General features: G+C 36.6%; 6 protein-coding genes and 1 pseudogene across 6 annotated transcripts; 1 reads left to right on the forward strand and 6 right to left on the reverse strand.

Annotated features, from left to right (window-relative positions):
- Positions 1–540: 540 nt before the first annotated feature.
- LOC9312309 (uncharacterized protein At1g04910) lies at positions 541–4513 on the reverse strand. Its single transcript, XM_002877909.2, has 8 exons — positions 3742–4513; positions 2789–2861; positions 2631–2701; positions 2432–2520; positions 2202–2334; positions 1842–2074; positions 1283–1759; positions 541–1188 (listed from the first exon to the last, which is right to left on the reverse strand). The coding sequence occupies exons 1-8, from the start codon at positions 4312–4314 to the stop codon at positions 924–926; spliced, it is 1914 nt and encodes a 637-aa protein (XP_002877955.1). The 5' UTR covers positions 4315–4513; the 3' UTR covers positions 541–923.
- Positions 4514–5287: 774 nt separating this feature from the next.
- LOC9314024 (mitochondrial uncoupling protein 1) lies at positions 5288–7797 on the forward strand. Its single transcript, XM_002876195.2, has 9 exons — positions 5288–5583; positions 6112–6327; positions 6428–6506; positions 6597–6730; positions 6813–6911; positions 7004–7108; positions 7192–7269; positions 7363–7449; positions 7546–7797. The coding sequence occupies exons 1-9, from the start codon at positions 5506–5508 to the stop codon at positions 7588–7590; spliced, it is 921 nt and encodes a 306-aa protein (XP_002876241.1). The 5' UTR covers positions 5288–5505; the 3' UTR covers positions 7591–7797.
- LOC9312310 (reticulon-like protein B12) lies at positions 7713–9093 on the reverse strand. The gene is made up of 4 exons (XM_002877910.2): positions 8654–9093; positions 8372–8552; positions 8095–8306; positions 7713–8019 (listed from the first exon to the last, which is right to left on the reverse strand). Exons 1-4 carry the CDS (start codon positions 8721–8723, stop codon positions 7871–7873), a joined length of 612 nt encoding a protein of 203 aa, XP_002877956.1. The 5' UTR covers positions 8724–9093; the 3' UTR covers positions 7713–7870.
- Positions 9094–9249: 156 nt separating this feature from the next.
- LOC9314025 (ataxin-3 homolog) lies at positions 9250–11288 on the reverse strand. The gene is made up of 2 exons (XM_021026853.1): positions 10891–11288; positions 9250–10135 (listed from the first exon to the last, which is right to left on the reverse strand). Exons 1-2 carry the CDS (start codon positions 11143–11145, stop codon positions 9539–9541), a joined length of 852 nt encoding a protein of 283 aa, XP_020882512.1. The 5' UTR covers positions 11146–11288; the 3' UTR covers positions 9250–9538.
- A 1846-nt stretch (positions 11289–13134) lies between these two features.
- On the reverse strand, positions 13135–14030 carry LOC9312311 (annotated as a pseudogene).
- On the reverse strand, positions 13906–16919 carry LOC9314027 (protein NRT1/ PTR FAMILY 8.1). Its single transcript, XM_002877913.2, has 5 exons — positions 16748–16919; positions 16300–16409; positions 15685–15902; positions 15048–15601; positions 13906–14952 (listed from the first exon to the last, which is right to left on the reverse strand). Exons 2-5 carry the CDS (start codon positions 16403–16405, stop codon positions 14118–14120), a joined length of 1713 nt encoding a protein of 570 aa, XP_002877959.1. The 5' UTR covers positions 16406–16409; positions 16748–16919; the 3' UTR covers positions 13906–14117.
- Positions 16920–20163: 3244 nt separating this feature from the next.
- On the reverse strand, positions 20164–22453 carry LOC9314028. Its single transcript, XM_002877914.2, has 3 exons — positions 22195–22453; positions 20666–21292; positions 20164–20539 (listed from the first exon to the last, which is right to left on the reverse strand). The coding sequence occupies exons 1-3, from the start codon at positions 22342–22344 to the stop codon at positions 20381–20383; spliced, it is 936 nt and encodes a 311-aa protein (XP_002877960.1). The 5' UTR covers positions 22345–22453; the 3' UTR covers positions 20164–20380.
- Between the last annotated feature and the right edge of the window lie 434 nt (positions 22454–22887).

The following is a 22887-nucleotide window of genomic DNA, read 5'->3' on the forward strand; positions in this document are numbered from 1 at the left end:
CAATCTCAAAATATAAATCGTCAAAACCAATAAAAAAACTAATTAATATTGCATTGAAAACTGAAAATTTCATCTATCTAAGAACAAAAATATAAGCCTCAAACGTCATCTAAAAAGAACGGAGGGAGTATATAGGTTTGTTTACGACATGCATGGATGGTCATACGTGGAGTTGAGATCACTCCTTGTTGAGTAAGGAGAAGTTATAAAATCATCATTAATGACTGAGCTATTGGTTGTGACTGATGGAACACTTCAGCATCATTACTATACTCCTACTGATGGAGTTGTGGTTGGAACAAAGATGCGCTTATAACTCCTTTCACCTAGGACAGGTTCTGGTGATGCTGTTGTTGCAGGCATAATGAGAAAGCTAACGACTTGTCCTGAGATGTTTCAGTACCAAGATGTCTTGGAACGACAGCTCGGGTTTGCAGTTGCTGCTGGGATCGTATTGCAGTGGACAACTGGTGCAGTCAGAGGTTTCCCTACTGAAAGCTGCGACACAGAATTGAAAGAGCAGGTTTTATGTTCCATCAATGTGGTAGAATAAAAATATCAAGAACTCAGCTTTTACAAAAAGTTCTGAACCGTGTGTGAGACGTATAATGATTCAAATTTGTTATCCAATGTACAATCAATTTTTGAGCTCACTGATAACAACGATGTGAAAGAATGAGGAAAACTGTTTCCCATGATATCTCTCTTTTGTTCAACACAGCTTCTCGTGCAAGGTCACAAACTTGCTCTAGCTGACCCAAGTCATGACGCTCCTGTATGGTGAATCGATCCTACAAGCTGTCTGAATCTTCCAAAAACTCAGGTTACCTCTGTTTCCTATAGTGTACAAATACTATAAACTCGAAGCAGATTGTTCTATGTCCTGATGCACAGTCTCGCTCTTTTCGATTACTGTATCACTGCTATCTTAAGGCACTCTTCTTCCAGCTCTTTGAGTCTGTTCTTAGACTTGATTGTTTCCTGAGCTGCTCAGGATGAGACTTGTTACAGATGCAATCGGGTTGTGGGTTCGCATAGAAATTCTCCTCTACTCTGGGAAGTGCAGCAGGCAGTCTCGCATATGCCGCTCCAATCCTGTCTCTATTTAATCTCTTAACCTCAGAAGAAAACTCTTCCCAAGATATGATACCCTCATCAAAATGATCTATCAGTCGAACAAAATTCAGCCTGAAATAATCACACTAAACAAGTCAGCAAAAAACCAGTGAAAGAAACTACATAATCTCGCCAAAATGAAAAGTTTTATTTTATGTTACCATACCTGTCTGGATTTATGGACTTCCTAAACCCTTCGAACCTTCTGTGCCCTTGTACCGCCTTAGCCATATTACCATCATATGTATACACAAAAACATCACTTTCAAGGGCCACAATGTAGTCCAACGCAGCAAGGCGGTTCTGGTATTGACTGAAAGGCTCTAACTCTTCTTCAGTCGCAAGAGTTGAATGAGAGAAGACATTTGGGTACTCTGCACGGAAAGCATCCATACTCTTGCTTCCATAGATTTCACCAGCAACTATATATACAGTCGTGGAGGACGGATATCCCATGGCCTTTAGAAATATAGCTGCTTCTCTCGGAGACATTGGACATCCGCCTTGAATCCGTCTCTCTCGGCTATCAATCTCTTTCTCCTTCCAATGTTTGACACTGTACCTCATGATTCTCAGCTCTTCAGCATCTTCAGTTGTAAGATTGTGGTTGCATCCTGTAAAGGCAAGCATGTCCTTCTCATATCTGCAAATCCAAAATCCATTTGATACGAAACCAAGATTAAAATTATTGCCCTTATTGATGATCAAAGAAATGTCGGATTTACCTCAAATGCAGAGCAATATAAGGCTCACTATTGTTTCTTAACCGGTTAACCAAAATCTTCCCTAGGTCCTCAATCTCCTTTGTGTATAGCAGTGCCTGGTAATTAGCACGACATCTCAGTCGTTGGATCGATGGTGGCAAGCCATTGTTAGCAAGCCGTGAGTCAGTAAGCATGAACTTTAACACCTTGTGACGTTTCAACAATGGCAACATTTCGCTTCTGTAGTAACTAGCCTGTATATCAGTTGTGAATTTAAGAATTTACTTCTCATGGTGAAAAGCCCTTACATCCATATAGGAGAAGAGATAAAAATCTGAAAGCTAACCATGAAACCCACAGTAATATGAATAAAGCACGGACCTTGGACCAAGAAACAGGGGCCTTGAGAAGAGGTTTCATTGCGGCATACTGAGGAGGCAGGTACTCGACAATGTCAACATCGTGTTTCAATACGTTCATGAAGTTTCTCCAGTCAAAAATATCTTTGAACGTGCTGCATTCAAAACAAGATATATTGGCATTCCACTTCTTTCCTAGTAAATATCTTGTGATATCAGGTCAATAAGAGTGCCAAGATATAAAGACAAGACCTCGGGTCAGTCCAGAAAGATTCATGGTCAAGCAGAGGAAGAACAAGAGTTGCATTCATAATTTTGGCAACAGCGACCATGTCACATATCTGCATATTGATCAAAACCAATAAAGAATGGTAAGTCAAAACAGTTGACAATAGAGAAAAGTAGAAAACGGAGATCAATACCTCCTAATATACTTTGGACGTAAACTCACCCCAGTTCTCATCTGATTCAATCCTCCATTTGCGTGTACTAAAAGATACCCATTGGTTTGGCGGTACAGTCCTAGAGAAAGACATATACCAGATATTGAAAATTCAGAACTGCAAACGAGCTTGAAGAAGAACTAGGAATTTCAAGATAGCAACATACTTGTGTAGTTCTTGGGACGTGCCACACATTGGCGGTAATTCCCGCTTTCAGGTTTCTGCCAAATTTCCGGAATCTGTATAAAGGAGACAACAAAAACATATAATCCATGACCAAGATCCCGGAAAATGAAGTCAAACAGAAAGAAACTATTTTCCTTACATTGCAAAAACAGAGGAAATGATAAACAATTTAGTTAATTATCAAAACCAGTAAGACGATTACACTGATCACAGAGAACTTCTCGTACTTTAAATCTGTTACTTGACGAATTTAAGTCAAGTTACAATTAACTCAACAAAACAGATTAGACACTAACATAGATTAAAACCACACACGGAACGGTAATGAACTCTTAATCAAACCAATATCAACTTGGACTGTAATGGAACTTCAAGATTAAATATTGCAGAGCTAGAAGATTATAAAGAGTTTCCATTTCAAGTCTTCTCAAACTATGACACAGAATGTTATGGATTCTAAGTCAACTAAAATTGTAGGAAGGTATGATCCACACATCAAAGCCGCCTATAAATCCATTGACTATATTGCTCGTCAAAGTCTCAATCCAATAGCAAAAAGTAAAGCTCATAAAAATCGCCACCGAGATATTGATTGGTAAAAAGGCTATTATATTTGCACAATGATAATTCAGTTTTGCAATCATTGAAGTTGTTCTCAGAATTCATCTTATTACCTACCCCACTACTGATTCTCCTTCGTCCCAAAAAGGAGACACTAATCCAAACATTGCAATCTGTTTACACTAACTTCGCCATAATAGATAATTCCTAGAGAACTGTTCAACAAAACCATCAAACAATTCAGCAGGACCAAACACATAAAAGAGGATTGATCCCAATTAGTATTTAACTAAGTAAAAAAATGCAGAATTTGATCACAAAGATTGAATTTTTAAATCCCTAAGTGTTTAGAGTAAAGAGAAAAAAACTCACGGGAAGTTTTTCGAGAACACGCATTGGCTGAGAAGAAGCTTGGTTCTCTGCAACTTCACGTTGAGCCATTGACCAATCATCACGAAGCGTTCTAACAACAACAAACTCCTTCAAACGAGCGTGATCAACCACACGCACACCACCCATAAGGTAGACCCTAAGAAACACAGACGCAACCACAAGCACCATTAGAAGACCCAAGATCCGACGACCCACGTTTCTCCCCGATCTAAACCCTTGACCAATCACAACCGTCGATCCACCACCAAACGGAATCCAGAATTTTCGGAGAAGAAGGTAACGAATCGCCGGATGATTGTAAAATCGGTGGTAATGATCGTGATGGTAATGAGATCCAGTAGAAGAAGCAGAGCTTTCCGAAGATGGGGACGAGTCTTGGCCGCTTGCATCTCCACCGTCTAAATCTGTTGATCCAACGATGGGTTGATTAACTGTATTGCTGTAGTCAGATGAATTCGAGGGTCGTTCGGAGATTACGTCTAGAGAATCACCGACACGGCGGCGAGTGGTGGGTGCAATTGGTACAGGGTTAATCGCTCCGGCGACTGACATATCGTCGCCGGTGAAAAAGGGAATTGAAGATCAGAAAAAAGGAAAGATAGAGAAAGAAGAGAGAGGGTTGAATTTTAGGTGTTGGGGTAGTAGTTGACCATGTTCTGGTTTGTCTTCTGGTAATAGCCACCGTCACCGTGAAATTCGCCGAAGCTGAGTTTTTTGTTTTCAGATTTTATATTCGCCAGTGTGTCTATATTTATTTATGTGACTGTTCTAATCAATTTTTTTTTTTAGGTTTTGCATTATTTATGTATGGTATGGATGGATAATTTCAAGAGTTGGTCACGTTTGTAGCACATATTTTTTTATATGACTAGTTTTTTGGATGGTAGTGGTGTAGTATATTTTGTCATTTCGTTGAGGCTAACAAATATAGGCAAAAAAAAAAAAAAAAAAAGGCAAAAGAGTGATTAGCGTGTCATTTTGACTGTTCTAAGAGATATTAAGTATGAATATTCATATGTTAATTAAGTTGATGATGGTTAAACTTTATCATCGATAGGCACTCTACATTGTGATGAAGATGTGAAGTAGAAGATGGCGCAGTCATTGCCACTGCTACAAAGTCATCAAAGATCAAATCAACTTTCTACCAAATATACAAAACTTCTTGTTTTATACTCCGTTGGATTATAAACCCTTTAACAACTATCCAATTCAAAGCATGCTCCTTTCTTTGAATTTTTTACATTCGTGGCATTATTTTATATTGTTGTATGTTGTATAGATTTGAGTTTTCCGTATCTCTTCTTTGTATAAAACTAAAAAATTCGGATTATAATATCAGAATTCGGATTATAAGTTTTAAAATTAGAGATATATTAAATTCTAAATTTTACAGTATATTTATTTATAACAAATTAAATTCGATCCAGCGTGGTGCAGTGTCATTGATTTGACTTTTGGAATTATGTGCACACAGTGAAAAGCATCATAAATGGATGGATGATATTATCAAAACACAGTTACACACGTGTGTATAAATAAGTAAAGCGCCCACTTCTTTTTCATTTCGTAGCAGAGAGAGAGAGAGAGAGGGACGATCTTTTCTAACTGAAGCTCTCGAGGCCAAGTTGCGTAGCCGTAATCGTCATCGTCGTCGTTCCTCTTCCCAAGAATCTATCTTCTCTGTTCTTCGATTTCGAAACCCTAACCTCCTCTCTCTGCTTCGCGTTTTCTGGATCGAAGATGGTAGCTGCTGGTAAATCCGACCTTTCCTTGCCCAAAACTTTCGCCTGCAGTGCTTTCGCTGCTTGCGTCGGCGAGGTAATCGCCGGATTCCTTAATTTTTTCATCTCTCTTAACTCTATTTTTTGTACCGGTAAAGTATTTATTCGTTCGAGAAATGTGTGTCGCGATCTAGTGTTGTTTAGCTATACGCGGAAATGTATTTCGAATTTCGTTGAGATTTGTGAAGTTTCTATCAGGTTGATCTTTATCTTTCTTGTCTTGTATCATCGTATTAGCTAGAGAATCTGGATTTTAGCTTCTATACTATTTATCCTGAATTCCTGATTACGTAATTACGATAGAAATGATTTGATCTTGGAATAATCGTTCAGATCTGTGGCTAAAAATTGAGTTTTTGGCATTTGTATGGCAGTGTTTTGACGTTGTTGATTTATGCTTTGGATAATGATTTTGCGAATCATTGAAAAGATTATGAGACTTGAAAATGTTTAATTATCCTCAGAACAAACTGTATCTTCTTTTTGGCGGTGTTGTTTCCTCAGAAAATTCTGTGTTGCACAGTCGCTTTTGAAAATTCTTATGCAATTAAACTCTCTGGACCAGGTTTGCACTATTCCATTGGACACTGCTAAAGTTAGGCTTCAACTCCAAAAGTCTGCTCTTGCTGGAGATGTTACTCTGCCTAAATATCGAGGATTATTGGGAACTGTTGGTACCATAGCAAGGGAAGAAGGGTTACGTTCACTATGGAAAGGTGTTGTACCTGGATTGCATCGTCAATGCCTTTTTGGAGGTCTTAGAATTGGAATGTATGAGCCGGTGGGTTACAAAATCTACTTCTTTCATGCTCCAGAAAACTGCTTAAACTCAGTGTTTTCGTAGTTACTACTTAAAGCCTTAACCAATTTATTCTCCTCAGGTGAAAAACTTGTATGTTGGAAAAGACTTTGTAGGTGATGTTCCATTGAGCAAGAAAATTCTTGCTGGTTTGACAACAGGTGAGCATAACGGTAGACCGGCTTAGAAGAAACCCGTAACATTTGTTTCCTCTGAATCACTTAGTTGGGTTGTTGTTTTCTAACTCTTAGGTGCACTGGGTATCATGGTAGCAAATCCCACTGATCTTGTGAAAGTTAGGCTTCAGGCGGAAGGAAAACTAGCTGCAGGTGCGCCAAGACGGTATTCTGGAGCGCTGAATGCGTATTCAACAATTGTGAGACAGGTAGTTGTCCCGACTTGGAAGTTGAGATTGTGCATAATTTGCTTCAACTCTGCTTCATATCTTATTAATCTGGCTCTGACAGGAAGGAGTCCGAGCTCTTTGGACTGGTCTTGGACCTAACGTAGCAAGAAACGCTATTATCAATGCTGCTGAATTAGCAAGTTACGATCAAGTGAAAGAGGTATGAAATAAATTTATTCTGTGTCTCTCTTGCCTAACTAAAAGATCCTGATATTTGAAGCAACTGACATTCCTTTTTTTTTTTGCGTACAGACAATCTTGAAGATTCCGGGTTTCACTGACAACGTTGTCACACATATTCTATCTGGACTGGGGGCAGGATTCTTTGCTGTCTGCATTGGCTCTCCTGTTGACGTGGTACAGTATTTACACATGACTTTGAACCTTGAGTTTGTTCACTACGTTTCCTGATTCTCTTCTTGAATCTTGTTGTATGGCAGGTCAAGTCAAGAATGATGGGAGATTCTGGTGCTTACAAGGGCACCATTGACTGCTTCGTCAAAACTCTGAAGAGCGACGTAAGCAACTCTGCTTCTGATTCCTCTCTGGAGGTCTTGTTCTAAAGATAACCCCAGAATATGTTAATAAACTCTTTACGGTTTCCTCTACAGGGTCCCATGGCATTTTACAAAGGGTTCATCCCCAACTTTGGACGCCTTGGCTCATGGAACGTCATCATGTTTTTGACCCTTGAACAGGTAACAATTGATAAGTTTTATTGTATCAAATTCGAATCAGTCACGCAAAGTGTTCTGTCTCATTTTCTAATCCTGGTTCTTAATACTCTAATCCAGGCAAAGAAGTATGTCCGGGAACTCGATGCGTCCAAAAGAAACTGAGATACAGAGTTGTAAGCAGAGGGAATAAGAGCAACATTGTTTTCTTCACAATTTTCGGTGATTGAGAGAGGCCACGACTTGGTCGAATATTATTTTTAGAATAGAGAGTCAGTTTTCGAGTAAAACTGTGAAATAAAATTTCTTTGGATTGCTCATATTTTGGCTGTACCATTCCAACATTTATCAAAAATCATACATTTTCTCCCTTTCTTTCCGCAAAACTGAGAAATCAGAAAAGACAGAAGAAGAAACTCTTGAAGAAGAAAGAGGTGATAGCATCTCAGCTCAGTTTCTTATTTTCTGGAAAAGCCAATACCTCGACTCTAAGGTAAAGCTCTTTAGCTTTGTTGCAGATAAACAGTATAGATCCATCAATGTGATCTTCGTATCTCTCATAGACAGCTGGAACCGTCATAACCACCAAAACGCCTGCCAAAATAACCAAGAACCACCTCAAAACGAAGCTCAAACCATTCCAAGAAGAGTTTTCCAATATTTACTTACTGGTGTGGCAAAGTGTCTGAAAATCCATGAGGCTTCCGATTAATGAGATGAGAAACAGAGAGACTGCTACTTTGGTATACAACTCTGAGTCTCTTCCCATTGCAATGTCATGCGAAACTTGGAGTAGTTTGTTCACATGGAGGCGTAAACATATCGAAGCTTCTTCCGCCATCGCTTCACTTATTTGAAACTCCGGTAATGGCGGTGATGGCCTGGAGAGCCAGGGAAAATGAGTTAGAAATGTAGTAATATTAGTTACAAGTAAATACTAATTTACCTGTTGAGAATGGAAGCAGATTTGGACCAGAGGAAGAGAATAGAAAGCAAGAGAAGAAGAACACTCGAAATAAGAGTAAAGATAGTGTAAGCAAATGCCTCAAACACCATCCATGAAGCTATTGTCACTGTAACTATACCAACACTCACATTCTTCTTCCTCCACAACATCACATCTGCAACTGCAGATTCATTTCATAACAAGAAAAACAGGTTATATAGGTGAGAGAGATCACTTAGCTTTTATAAGTCTTGGATTTGGTATTTATATGGATTCACTTACCAATGCCTCCTCCCAGAATCTCATGTAATGTCCTCTCTCTGTTGAACAACTTGTCCGAAGAAGAACCCATTTGAGAAGAAAGATCAGCAAACTTGGATTCCGATTTCCTCAGATCCCAAAAGTTACCCAGATATTTGTGTTTTTTCTCTGAATGTCAGAGAAACAGATCATCATGAGCAAGGAAATCCTAAAGGCTCAAATCGAAGGAACCTGATGTATCAGAAGAAGAGAAAGTAAAAAACAAAAAAAGGGTGAAGAGACTAAAGTTGGGTCATCACCATCATGATCAAAGCCATCAACTTTGAATACATAAATAATTAATTAATAATTTAAAGGCTATTCTCTGTTAAGGGAAAAAGAAGGTGTTTGTTGGCCTCTCGATGTTTTTATTTCCAGCCTAAAAGTGTTATCCTTCTGGTTTTTCAAACTGTAAAAGTTCGCCAGATTGGACTCTAGCTGAATCAAATTTTACACCATCCCTTTGTATTTGCATAGATCACAATTAATTTGGTAAATTCATTTATTTAGTCAACTGAAGTAATTTATTACATAGAGAATGTTGGAAAATAAACTGTATAATGCAAAAAATGAAGAAAAGTGTTTAAATTTATGTATCTTTATCAGACTGCATTTTCCTTTTCAGATGTAATTTCCTATAAATTCGAGAAGGTCGAATCTTTATTCTCAATTTAAGATGGCAAAAGAAATCAAACAAAAACAATTCACAAACCGTTTATTATTCTCTGTTTTCTCTATCTTTCGATGTAAGCCTTTTCTTTCTTTTCTCTGTTCTGTATGTAAAATTGTTGATAACAAACCAAAACAAAGAAACAAAAGTGAATATTTCCCACCTCCATCAATAACACGTGTTCTCTATTTTCTCTGCTACTTTTCTTTCTCAGTTTCCTTTTGAGAAGTCCCCATATCGCCGAGATTGGCCCCAGCCGCAGAAGCATCAAGCAAACTCGCCGCAATTGCTGCCTTCAAGTCATCATCTTCCATCTCCGAAAAAGCCTGCACTTCCTCACGTGACAATGCTTGATTTGGTCTTTGTTGATCAACATTGTCATTACTTCTGTTGTTTCTAGCAGAAGAACCTCGTACTGAGGAGCTCGTGCTCTTTATTATTCTCTCTGCGTCTTCAGGAGAAAGCCACTGTCCGAAACTATTGGAAGCTTCAGATGAAGACGACATGGGACACTCCTGTGGGAAGTTTCCTTTCACTATGAAGATACTCCATCCTGAACCTTTGAGAGAGTCTAGGAACGCAGAAAGGTAGAACTTCGATAAATGTTGCGGGGCAGCAAGGAGACTGTCAAAGTTATACCATTCACCATTCACTTTCCTTATGCAAAACCAATGGTCATGCAAGTGGCAGATGAAGGCGCTTTCAAGCTCAGGGTCTATCTGCGCAGGCTCTGCGTCTGGACAATTGAGTGGAATCACTTGTAGATCCCACACTTCCAAAGCTTTTTGCAAGACCTGTCAATCACACAAAAGCTTTCTTAGGGAAAACAATATGCAAGCCTAGATCAACTTTGAAAGATTAAAATGCTACACCGGTCGCATAAACCCCTCTGTTTGCAATGTTTTATCCGCATCCAACTTCAACATAATCCGTTAAAATAGCTTTAATTTTAGATGTCTAAAAATGTAATGTAAATCACTATTCAGTGCAATAAGTGTGTTGCTTTTTCTATACCTTTGAATCTCAATACATAAAACTTGCAATCAAAACTGACTTGTGTAGCAACCTTATCAAATATCAATTTATCAACCAACTCGGTTTAAAGCTATCCAAGAAACAAAAGATGATAACTGAAGATACAGAACCTCACTAATAGCTAGATATCGAAAACCATGAGTCCCTAGATAAGAGAAGTTCTCTCAAATTACTCTATTTATCAGCATAACAATGTTCGCACAATGAAGCTAGGCTTCAACAACAAATGAGTTTTAACCCAGAGTAAAGGCTGCAAAATTCACACCATTACTGATCTCAATTCTTCTTGAATCGATCTAATTGTACCTTACTCTTCAAAAAACGTAAATAACCATTCAAAAGTTTATCACTTCAGCCTAAACCCAGCAACTAAAAGAACCATAAATTCGAAACCCTAATTTTGCCTAAACTTCCAAAAACAAAAAGGCTTTACACAATCGAAATGTTGAATGCAACTCAAGAATCTTCAATTGCATATCCTAAAAACACGAAATCAGGATATCGCGATTCGTACCTGGATACTGAAATCGCCGCCAAGAGAAACATTGTGCGACTCTTCAGCTAAGAAATCGCCGGGCGCAAACCCTCCAACGGCAGCTCCTTCAAGCATAACCTGACGCTCCTTCCCGTCAAGATCGGCGGCGACGGCAGCTAAATCGAATTCAGAGAAGAAAGGTCCTTGCAACACCGTGTTGACGCAGTGTACGGCGCACAGATTTGACTCTTGAACCTCGTGATACAACATTCCTCCGTTGCTTGTTCGTTCCATCGCCGATCAAGATTTGATAACAAAACCCTAAAATTCACTGATTCCGTGAATGAATATATATTGCTCCGATGCGAAAGTCTCAAGAGATTGTGAAGCGAAGAAGAAGAAGAAGAAGCAATCAGAGATCGCAAGTTAACAGATTATTTAAATAAGAAAAATTAAAGGGACCGAAAAGTAAATATGCAATAAAAGGATGCCACGTGTAATTAATATTAACCGACTTTTTTAATTTTAGATTTTAGGCCTTTTTTTCTTATTTTGCAGACGAGCCCGACACTGTTCAAGATAGGCCCAATATCTAATATTGACAGGCCAATTTAGGTTTCTTGCTTCCCAAGATTTTTGCTAAAGGGAAACCTGCGACAATTCTGTGAAGTCTTTGATGGCGACTTCTGAGACTGTGATGGGTATGGTCAGGTTGGTTATGCCTGCTTTTCGTAATAACCACGACAAGCTCGTTTTCGCTGTTCACGCTTCTTTCATCATTTCCGGTTTCGGCCTCATTGCCACAGGGCGGCCTGCCTTTGCCCTCGACGCTCAGTCGTCTTCGTCTCAGGGTTAGTATTGGTTTCTTTTTTTTTGGCTTGTTGATTTAGTGTTTTGTGTAGGGTTTAGGATTCTGACTCATTTTGTTAAATATGGTTGGGTTTGACGGTTGGAACAAATTCGATAAGGATTACGCGTTTATGTATGTGAATAAGAAGAGATCGAAGAAATTTCTGGTTAAGTGTTTGGCGATGGATGATTATCTTCTTGTTGATGCCCTAGCTGTTGGTGGAGATGATGTTCCCCATATTGAGATAAAGTATGTCGTGGTTTCCCTTTAGTATCTGGTGATTTATTTTTGTGAAAAGAGAGGTTCTGTTTTTTGTTACAGAGTTATGAATTATACTACTGAGAGCAGCAATGTCCGTGAAAAGTTCAGGAATTTAGACAAGTTAGTGACTGATTTAAAGGATGAGATTCTGTATAAGCTTGACTAAGGACTAAAACCTGTTTCTTCCAGGTAATGCCCCTATTCAAGCTAAGTTTGTGTCTCTATTTTCATGAACATGGTTTTGCCTTTGCACTTGCACTTCTCATTTTGCGGAGAGGCATTTGTTAGTTGGACCAGAATGATATATGTTTCCTAGTTCATTGGTTGCTTGCTGCTCTCGGACAGATGAAGAGCCTAGACATTACTCTGATCCGTTACTCCCTCAGATTCACCCATCAAGGTAATACATCGGCTACTTCTACGGTTCTACCTCTCTGTGCTAAAATCTTATGGTCCAAAATTTCTACAAATTTTTGCTTCTTTAATTTTTCTTAGCCGTATATAATTGCAATGCCAGAGTAAAAGATAGAGTTCATTGACTCATGGCAGTTTTCTTATAACAAGATATCGATAACACCTTTCTTGATTATGCTTTGTGAAATGATTATGTTTGGTTTCAGATCCAGATGCTGCTGGCTATTTCCGCCCATTTGGTGACCAACCTGGCTTCATCGCACCACAGCAATCGTAAAATGAACACAATAAAGAGCTCTAAGTTGTTTCTGACCCATGTATTTTACTGCACAAATAAAGCCCACAATCAAAATCTGTTTTTGACGCTTGTTTGTCTCAATCTTGATGATAGGCATCTTTAAGCATCCTGATCTTGAGCATTTCCCCGACGGTTCAGATATATAGTCAAAAGTAAAGAAATCTTCAAAAACACAAGAAAATGTAGACATTTCTTCATCTCTTTTGTTTGAAGTCTAGTAAGTAGCTATAGACAATAGGACGCCATATTATCAGGTTTGGTCAAAAAGCTCATAAAAGAGTTACCAATAGCATAATCATGGCAAGAACAATAACCAGGAAAAGAGAAACATCATCCAAAACGAGATAAATATTTAAAGATCAAACATGTTTAGCATCCAAGCGGTTTATTTGTCATATACACCTACTTTCTCCTACTAATATAAGATTAACTGTTTCGATTTGACCACTCAACATGTTTGCTAGTTGCTTCCTATATGATTCCATCTGATACTAAATATATGTTCCCATCTAATGCTCCTTAACCTTTCTCGTTGGTGTTTCCTCCAAAAAGCAGCAAAATTTTCCTTCCAAATTAACTGGAACACCGAATCGAGTGATCACAACAACATTCTTAGCTTCTTTCAACCATTTTCTTTTCCACAAGTCATCATCTAGCGACAGAGACCGCAATTCTGTACAAAGGCAAGCCATCTTTGCAACACTCGCTCCAGGAAGCAACTCTATCATCTTCATCTTTATCTCTGTTGGTAGGCACATCAAACATGGAGTTTTATTGGTAATACCAATCAACAACGGGATAACAAGATCATATTTTACCGTTCTCCAGTACTTGAACACCTCACGGTAGATACTCGAAGAGCCTTCTTTGTCAGACTTCAAAGTATCGATAACGGGCACAAACCCACGCTTATCAAGAAGAACCCTGCGTGGACTAGACCCACTTAGACTTCCGTAAAGTACAACCATATAACCTAAGCTCTGAAACTTCACAGTAACGTACTCGATTGTATTGGAATCCTTAGAGGTAATTAGCTCAGGCAGAGTATACCTCAGGGTTAATTAAGAATATAGAAATATTTTTAAATCGCACTGAAAGCGTTAACAGATTTCTATAGAAATAATTTTCTAATTTTTGTTTAAGAATATTAATATTATAAACAAACATCCGTTTCTATGCATCAAAAATCTGAATCTTAGGCATTATTTTTTTTCTTAGATATTGTATCAAGTTCATCGGAATAAGTCCCAGTCTTTTTCTTAATCAAGTAAGCATTTCACATATAAGTGGAAGTATTCAGAAATACATAAGCAAAACCAAAACAAACCTAAATCACCAACAACAACTAGACCACATATATAAACATTTACAAGCAAAACACTTATCAAACCAAAGCTAAACAAGCATTTTTAACTCCAAATCTCTTTGACACCAGTTTCTTCATCAATGTGCTCGACCCACAGCTTTCTTGTATTTGTAGCGTTTTGAAATCCAAAGGTACACTAAGAAGTTGAGGAAACTGAGAGTTTCCAACAAGTAGAAAAAGTAATCAAGATGGCCTCTGTTCAAGTTATCCGGTATCCAACCCGGTTTACCGTTCTTCTTCGTTATTTTCATCACAACCGTCACAAGAACTGTGCTTAAGTAGTTCCCCAACGCAACCGTGGTCAATGACAAAGCAGAGCAGAGACTTCTCATGGCATCAGGAGCCTGATCATAGAAAAACTCAAGCTGACCTATAAAGGTGAAAACTTCTGCACAACCAATAAGTAAATACTGCGGGATTTGCCAAAATATCGACATTGGGATCTGTTTTTGGTCATATGCATTGTGACTTTTGACATAATCAAGCCTGACAACCTCTAAGACTCCTGCAGTGATCATGGCAAAGATGGAGACCACAAGACCTATACCCATACGTTGAAGCTGAGTGAAGCCTCGTTCATTGCGTGTGAACTTTCTTGCCAACGGGATAATGAACTGATCATAGACGGGAGTCCAGAAGAGTACACTTACCGTGTCGAAAAGTGAAAGTGAAGCTGATGGGATTTCAAAGTTTTTCCCCATGTGTTGGTCCATTGTGTTTCCTTGTAAGACAAACATTGTGTTCATTTGGCTGTACACTGTGGCGAAGACTATTCCAGTGGCCCAAACTGGAAGAAGTGAGATTATGGACTTAAGTTCTTCAACTTGAGTAACAGAACATAGTCTCCACGGATTCACTTCCCCGTCTTTGATGCTATCGGATTGAATCTCAACCGCTGCCTTGTCGAAAAACCTGAGATATTCAAAACTTTAATTAGAAAACAGACTCAAAGATATCCAAACTTTTTATTGTTAAGTTGGGATTAAGATGGAACTTTTGTTTCTTACTTTAAGTTATCTGTGTGCACGAGTTTCCGGCTACCTTTGATGTTACTCTCATCATCTGCGGTTTCAAAGAGCAGAGACTTGTCCTCTGGAACCTTAACACGCATCTTCCGAAAAGCCGCAACTATGACCTGAAAGATCCGAGTAAGCGGACTCCCTCCAGGTCTCTGAAGCCTGTAAAAACGGCTTCCCAAGAAGAAAAAGCAAACCGCGATAACCATCGCGACTGTTGGAACACCGAAACCCCACCCCCAACCAACGTTCATTTGTATCCAGACAAGAACAGTTGCAGCAATGAGAGCTCCAACATTAATGGAGAAGTAAAACCAGTTGAAGAAAGAACTTTTCTTGATCTTCTCAGCCTCATCATTCTCATCAAACTGATCCGCTCCAAAGGACGAAACACACGGCTTTATACCGCCAGTACCAAGCGCAATCATATAAAGGGCAACAAAGAAAACAGCCGTCTGACCCGAATTCGGATGACAAGTATCCGCATTGCAGTTACCTGGTTTAAGTCCAGGAACTGAAGCTGATAATGTCAAAAGAGTCATACCCTTCAAGAGAAAAACATACTTATTAGTTTCACCAAAAGATTCACATTTTAACCAAAAGATAAAACAGAGCAAGTAAAACTCACGGAGACATAGATGAAAACAAAGGTTGCAATAGTCCAATATCGTCCAAGGTAAGCATCAGCTATAAAGGCTCCAATCAAAGGAGTTATATAACATGTTCCAGACCAATTCGTGACGTTATTTGCAGCTGTAGCATTGCCTTGATTCAAACGACTCTCAAGGTAATTCACAAGGTTAGTGCCCATGCCATAGTAAGCCAATCTCTCACAGCACTCATTGCCTACACAAGTGTTTAACAAACACAAATATTAATCAGTCTTCTATATCAGACCCAAGCTAAAAAATAAAATAAAAAATGAGCCTTCATTTAGACAAATTTTGAAGAAAACAGAGCATATTTTAGGGTTTCAACTCTTTTTTCTTAGTGATGATCATCACCCAACAAAACTTAACATTTCCCATAATACATTTTAAATTTTATTTTTCTCTTTCTTTCAATTTCCTTTTTTTATTGTATATAAAATCCCTTTTCAATCATTACTTTTATGATTTACATGTAAATATTTTTTTAGTGGACCTAATAAAACAGGGGACACGAGGCCATTATTACATCAGCTGGTCCAGGTCCTATAAGGCAATAATGAAGAAAAAGGTTGGTGAAACGATTAGAACGTTACCGAGAATGAAGCGGCAAGCTTTCCAATTTCCAGTTTTCTCCTTGTTTGCAGGATTTTTGTGAATATCGACCGTTCCATCTTGCGTATACACATCTTTTTCTTCCATATTCCTAAAAAAAGGTTAGGTTTTTCAACAAATATGGAACAACCAAACACACACCTACAGATCCCCAGTTTATATATAGGTCAATACTTTAGGTAGGTAGGAGGTTATGAGAAAACCCTTAAACATTTGTTTTATAATTCGACGGCAACGATTACTAGATTTGGTCGATAAGTGAAAGAAATTAACTAGTAGATCATGCTTAGACCGGAATAAGCAGATGAAGCAAGTACGAAATTTTCATGCTCTGAAAAATTATAGTTTTATGTCATTATGTGTGACCAGATGAGGTTATGGCTGTAATGAAAGGAAAACTCAAAAAAGACTTAGGAGAAAAGGAGAAACCTTTGTCGGCGGCAGCTGAATCAGCGGCGAGAGCCAAGAAGATATTTTTCTGAACGAGTAAAGAGAGAAAGGAGTGGCCGAGGAATTACACGGCACTTCTCAGAGTAATAATGAGCATGAGCTTATACAAAGTTTTAGAGCTCTGGTCCACCTTTATATATCCAAAGAAATAGAAAGGAGCGTTGCTCACTTCTCTCTCCGAAGTTTGCAAGTTAACCCTTTAAGTTTTTGTATATTTCAGTTAGAGCCGCAAGGCTTTATTGTGCTCTCAGCTCTTTTTTTTTTTTACGATCAAACTCTATATATTAATTCACAGATAAGAACTCTCTTTTAGAGAGAACCAATCGGGTACCGTCGAACTTACATGGGAAAAGCAAAACCCGCGAATTCTTGCACATTTTGCAAAATAATCGGCGGAGGTATTACCACTACGAGGGATATACTTAATACTAAACATAGAAAATAAGTGCTCTCAGCTCTATCAGATTTTGATATTATCTTGTTTTGACTCCAAAGTATAAATAGATCAATATCGAAGGACGTGTAGATCATCCACCAAAATTTTAGTGGACTTATTTGTCTTTTTATTCGCTATTACGGAAGTGACAAAGACCAGAAAGATAACAAGAAAGAACTCCTACTCAAAACAAACATACAAGTGTGAAAACAAACATTTTGGTCAATATTTAAAGATAGATTTGGATTTTTCTTATAAGAAATTGAGTTCATACTCTTTATTTTTTTTGGTTTAAAAATTGTGTTCATACTTTTAACTTTCTTTAAATATCAGATTGTCGATTTTAAAATTATTTTAGTTAGATTTTTAAATTTGATATTGGTTGATGTTTGTTATTGGATATGTGAGAAAATAAAGCCAAACTAAATTCTATATTCATTTTGGTGGTTCAGTCTCAATCGATTTTATTAAATCTCTACTCAGTCCCTCGATTGAAAACGTTGTTTCAGCTTTAAGGTCTCAGTGGAGATTATAATAAAAACTAGGGTAGTGATATTAGAAAGATAATGGTGTTTGATTTAATTATGCTAAAATAAGAGGTGCTAATGGACAATTAGTAATAAAGTAACCATTGATCTAAAGATTCACCGAGGACGAATATAAAAAGATGCATGTGAATCGACATATGTAGCTGGATCCTGTTTATCTACGAGGATTCGGCTGTATCTCGACTTAGTTGTTGGACTTGAACTCTTTACTCCAAATACCCCAAGAAAAACTAAAAGACAAATAACCAAAGATAACTAGAAGTTAAGAAAACATGAGAACATAGGTGAAAAACTGTGTGCTTTGATTGCTTTTTTATTTCATTGAAAGTCTTAGTTTCAGTCTTACCACGCTTCCATATTCTCTTGTAGTCAACTTTTCTTACATACTCGTTTAATCAGTTATCAATATATACTTTTGAATTACATTAGCTAGTTTTTGTTTTTTTTTTGTTAAACATTAACTAGTTGTTGGGATGTGACATCGAGACTATGATGTTTGAGGTGGGTTTTGTGCAACGTGAGTGTCGCAAGTTTGAAAATGGATTGGGTTTTGTTTTTGTTCATCATCGCATGTAGAAGTTTGTATCACAGAAAGGTTTCCTAGTTAATGTGTCGTGGTGACCAACACTTTGGTTTGCAAATTTACCAAAAAATAAAGGAAAACACACACTTATCCGGAAAAATAAATACTTCAGTAACTATAATAAAATAAAAAAATCCAACCAAAAAAAAAGAAAAAAAAATTGTATCATAGATGTAAAATATGTTGATCTACGAGATAAAACATTACATTAAGAAGACCAATAAAATGCATGCATAGATAATATGAGTTTTGTATATGCGTGTATTTTATATGATTTAGAGTGATCGTCGAATGATCCCGAAGGCAATTATTTAAAGATTGGATTATCTTGTAAGCAAAAAACACAGAGCCGCTGACTCAAGAGAGACTGAGATCCAAATATCCAATGCATTTTTTTAAGATTGCTTGTAGAATTATGGGTTCACATGGTTTAGTCCTAGAGAGTTAATTAGTGGTTTGAACTAATCATCAATATCATTTGAAACATTTTTTAAATCAAGAATTCATGAATGGTCTAATTAATGGCATAGTACAATCTCTTGATATGATATTGGCCAAACAAGCTCTAACAATTCACTATGATCATTTTAGGGAGAGTACAATCTCTTGATATGATCTTCTCACAATCGAAATATCGACTCTAAGAAACAGAGCAACAGCCCAACACCTTCATAACAAACTCAGTTAACTCTAAACAAGCTGATTCGAACCATGTCTGCTCCTAAACCGGACTCGGCGCCAAAAACCCAACTATTTGATCAAATCTTAAACTGAGACCAATTGAGATCATAAATAAAGCTATGTAATGTAGGAGTCCTAAATGAACTAATAATTAAGACTTCAAACGTTGATATGAAAGGTTGTTGCGAGGTCCAACTTCAATAGAATAATACGAAAATTGTTGTCAGACCTTATAAGTAAAAGATGACACTTAATACAATATACAATGATGTGCAATTATATAGAATTTTGGATCACTCATATATTTGATTATTTCTCGGGAATCATAGTAGTTGACCTTTTGATTCCAGTCTATCTAGTTCATTGATTCTTCAAATCCAATTTAGAAAAACTATTTGTGCTTCAATTCAAAGCATCTTTTTTTTTTTTTTCTTTTTCAGTTTTTCTGAAATGTTAAATTCATTAAACAAAATAATGTTTATGTACAACCATAGAAAGTTTAAGGGAGAAAAGAATGAAAAACTTAATAAAGATAGAGGAAAAAACTTTCTTAGAATTTAAAGGTAAATTTATTTTGTGTGTATTAACTTGAGTTGTAAAAATTATATATATAAAAAAGACTTGTAAAAAACATTTTGTAAAATGGGTTGAAAAGCTTGATTGGTAAAACTAATTGTTTTCTAAAACTATAAAAAATAATAATTCTAATACTAGATTAGATTTTATGGAAATTATAATTATGGAAATTTATAGGTTTGTAAAAATTAATTCTCTAAAAATAATTAAAACTGGGGTTTAAATTGAAAACAAAAATCATGAAAACTTTATGTTTGTAAAGATTAATTCTCTAAAAAGAAAAGCTAGCTGAAACGTATACTTAAGAGCTGTTTGTAAAGATTATTAACTCTCTAAGAAAAGCTAAAAGGAAAGCTAAGTATCACGCTATCGACGACTACTTTGTTTTCCATTAACTTTTGTCGCAACTTTTTAAAGTTTTAACTTTTAACTAATTCATAACACATCAAATTCAAATTTGAAACAAGAGTGGCTTTTTATTAGGGATTTGTTCTGATATCAGTTCAAAATCAATAAACGTAGATAAATGCATTAAAATATATATATATATATATATATATATATTCAACAATTGACATACTCAATAAGAACTTTATTACTTAGATGTACAAAAACTTCCAAATCCAATAATTGAAATCTTAATATCTGATAATTGATATCTAAAACAGAGTCATTACTTTCTCAGATGGTTTCATCTTTTTTTTTTTTTTTTTTTTTTTTGGTTTCATCTTTTTATTTTGGTTAACCCGTAATGAATACTCAAAAATGACGATGATTCATATATCTTTTCATGCCTCATCTTCACTTGTATTTTGTTTCTTACTTTGTCTACTGTCTCCTTCATCTGATGGTTGTCGTCTTTTGTGGTTTCTCCCAACCTCCGTTTCTAGCAAGAGACCTTTGTTACTGTCTTGGGACAGTACTTGATCAGATTCGAATTTTACTTCCTGTTAAAAGACAAATTCACCAAAACACTAATTGTTATTTTAATGTGATAATTAAGTATATTAAATAATTGCTTAAGATGTTGAAGTCATACCGGAAATTAATTACCAAAAAAAAAAATGTCATACCGGAAATTTTCCAACAATCATGTGAGCCTTGTAGAAAACATCTTTAACTTGGTTTTTATCACCCCAAGCCTCCTCAAATTTGGTTATTAGATCTTCATTTATAAGCTCTACTCCTTTTTCCTTGGCCTTCATCGCGGGCTGCCACGATCTCAAGAACCCTATAAACCCTTTAAGCGAAAGTTTATGCGGAATGTCTAGAGTAATAGGCTTTCCTTCGGACCCCATCCCTATGGCCTCAAAAGGAAACGGCAACGTTTTATAACCGTCAAATGCTAAATTCATAATAGGAGTTCTAAAAGGTAGAGTAGAGTCCACAAGGCGCTTCATTATGGGATCGATCTCAGGTGAGATAATGATATCATTGTATACCCAAACGACGATTAGGCCTCCTTCTTTACGAAGAACACGTTTCACAACATTGTAAAATGTGGTTAGGTCGAAAAAATGGACAGCTTGAGCAGCAACTATGAGATCGACAGAGTTTTCTCCCCCGACTAGAGCCACCATCTCATCTTCTGATATCGTTGTTGGAGTGTGATGGTAACTGATTCTTGAGTGTTTGATTGCTCGTTTAAGTTGTGCTTCGTTTATATCGGTAGCCACAACATTCTCGTAATGCTCCACGAGCTGTAACATATAGAGGGTTCTTAGTATTATCAAGATTAGTTCACATACTATCTATCTATATATATATATATATATATATATATATATATATATATATATATATATATACTATATGTGTATAATATCGTGAACAATATTAATTTTTTTTGTATCATAAAACTCAACATCAATAGGCAATATGCAAGAAGCGAGTTCACTTACCTTATTTTGATTACAGCATGCCATATATGCAAGCTTAAACTTGAGTGGTGACGACAGTAAAACTAGTCACTAGCCACTAGGTTACAAGTCTTGCTCTAATTCACTTACTATATATATATTCTATATGTATGAATTAGAGCTCATTTACGGTTCCACATGATCTGATTTACGGTTAGATGAAATATTGTTTTGTGAATCTAGTAAAATAAAACAACACCTAAGCTCAGTTTTGTCTTTACATTTTCTTCCAAATCAGTCTAAGCTCATTTGCAATAACTATAATTCTTATTCAATTGCCCTTTTATCTTTTCTTTTCTAACATCATTTTCCTACATTTTTTTAATGTTAATTTTTTTAAAATATTTATTTCTGAAAAAAAGATAAATAACCGCAAAGATCTTTGACCAAAAAAAAAAAAAAAAAAAAAATAACAAGATCAAGAGGCTGAATAACAACAATCAAATTTGCCGCCACCAAGTTTGACTAATCTTTAGAATAATAGACATCATTCAATTCCTAGAAAGAAAAATAGACAATCCTTCAATAGTTCAATATGAGAGCCCTCCTAAGTAAATTTGTTATCTTGTTCTGGATTCATCAACAAAATCTCGGTAGCACAAATCATACAAACTAGACTTACATACTAAAAGAAAGTTTCAGATTTTTCCCAAATCTAAAGAAGATAGTATTAGAAAGCTTACCCCAATAGCAGCCTGACCGTTACCAGTTCCAACATCCCAAGCAAATTTGTGGTCAAGTGTCCGTGCGGCAATCTTCTTATACCAATCAATCGGATATCTAGGCCTTGCGTCGAGATAAGCTTCAGCCTCTTTCTCTGATAAGGCAGCCATTTTCTTCTTCCGCTCTCTTCTTCTTTCCTTGGTTTGAATACTCAACTTCGTTTTATATTTAAACTCTCTTTGAATAGTCTTGTTTCTATTATTATATTATGAAAAGAGTTGAACGAAGTCTAACTTGGCGTGAGGTTAAGTTTCATTGCAAGTCCTTCCGAAGACGTCTTTAAGGACCTCTTTTCGTTTTAATATATTTTTTGTTGAAAACAAAACAGTCAGTATAAGTTGATCAATATGCAGGTAATACATTTTCCACGAAATGATAGAGAGAGAACAAATATATTTATGTAGGTAAATCCATGAATTTGGACTTTGTTACCTTCATTATCTCGATTTACTTTTGCAGTTTTGGAACTATCTTAGACTTTTTCTAGTAGTCACAATATCTAATTTAACCTCTAAATGATTAGTTAACCTCTTTTTACATTCAAGAACAAGAAAGCTACAGTAAAATTTGGTGGACAATTTTGGTTACTGGTTAGTGACAAATTTATCACAATAAAATCAAGGTAGTGTGTTATTCAAGTTTGTGTTCTTCTC

The sequence above is a fragment of the Arabidopsis lyrata genome, assembly GCF_000004255.2.
Source record: "Arabidopsis lyrata subsp. lyrata unplaced genomic scaffold ARALYscaffold_5, whole genome shotgun sequence".
In the NCBI taxonomy this organism is placed as follows: domain Eukaryota; kingdom Viridiplantae; phylum Streptophyta; class Magnoliopsida; order Brassicales; family Brassicaceae; genus Arabidopsis; species Arabidopsis lyrata.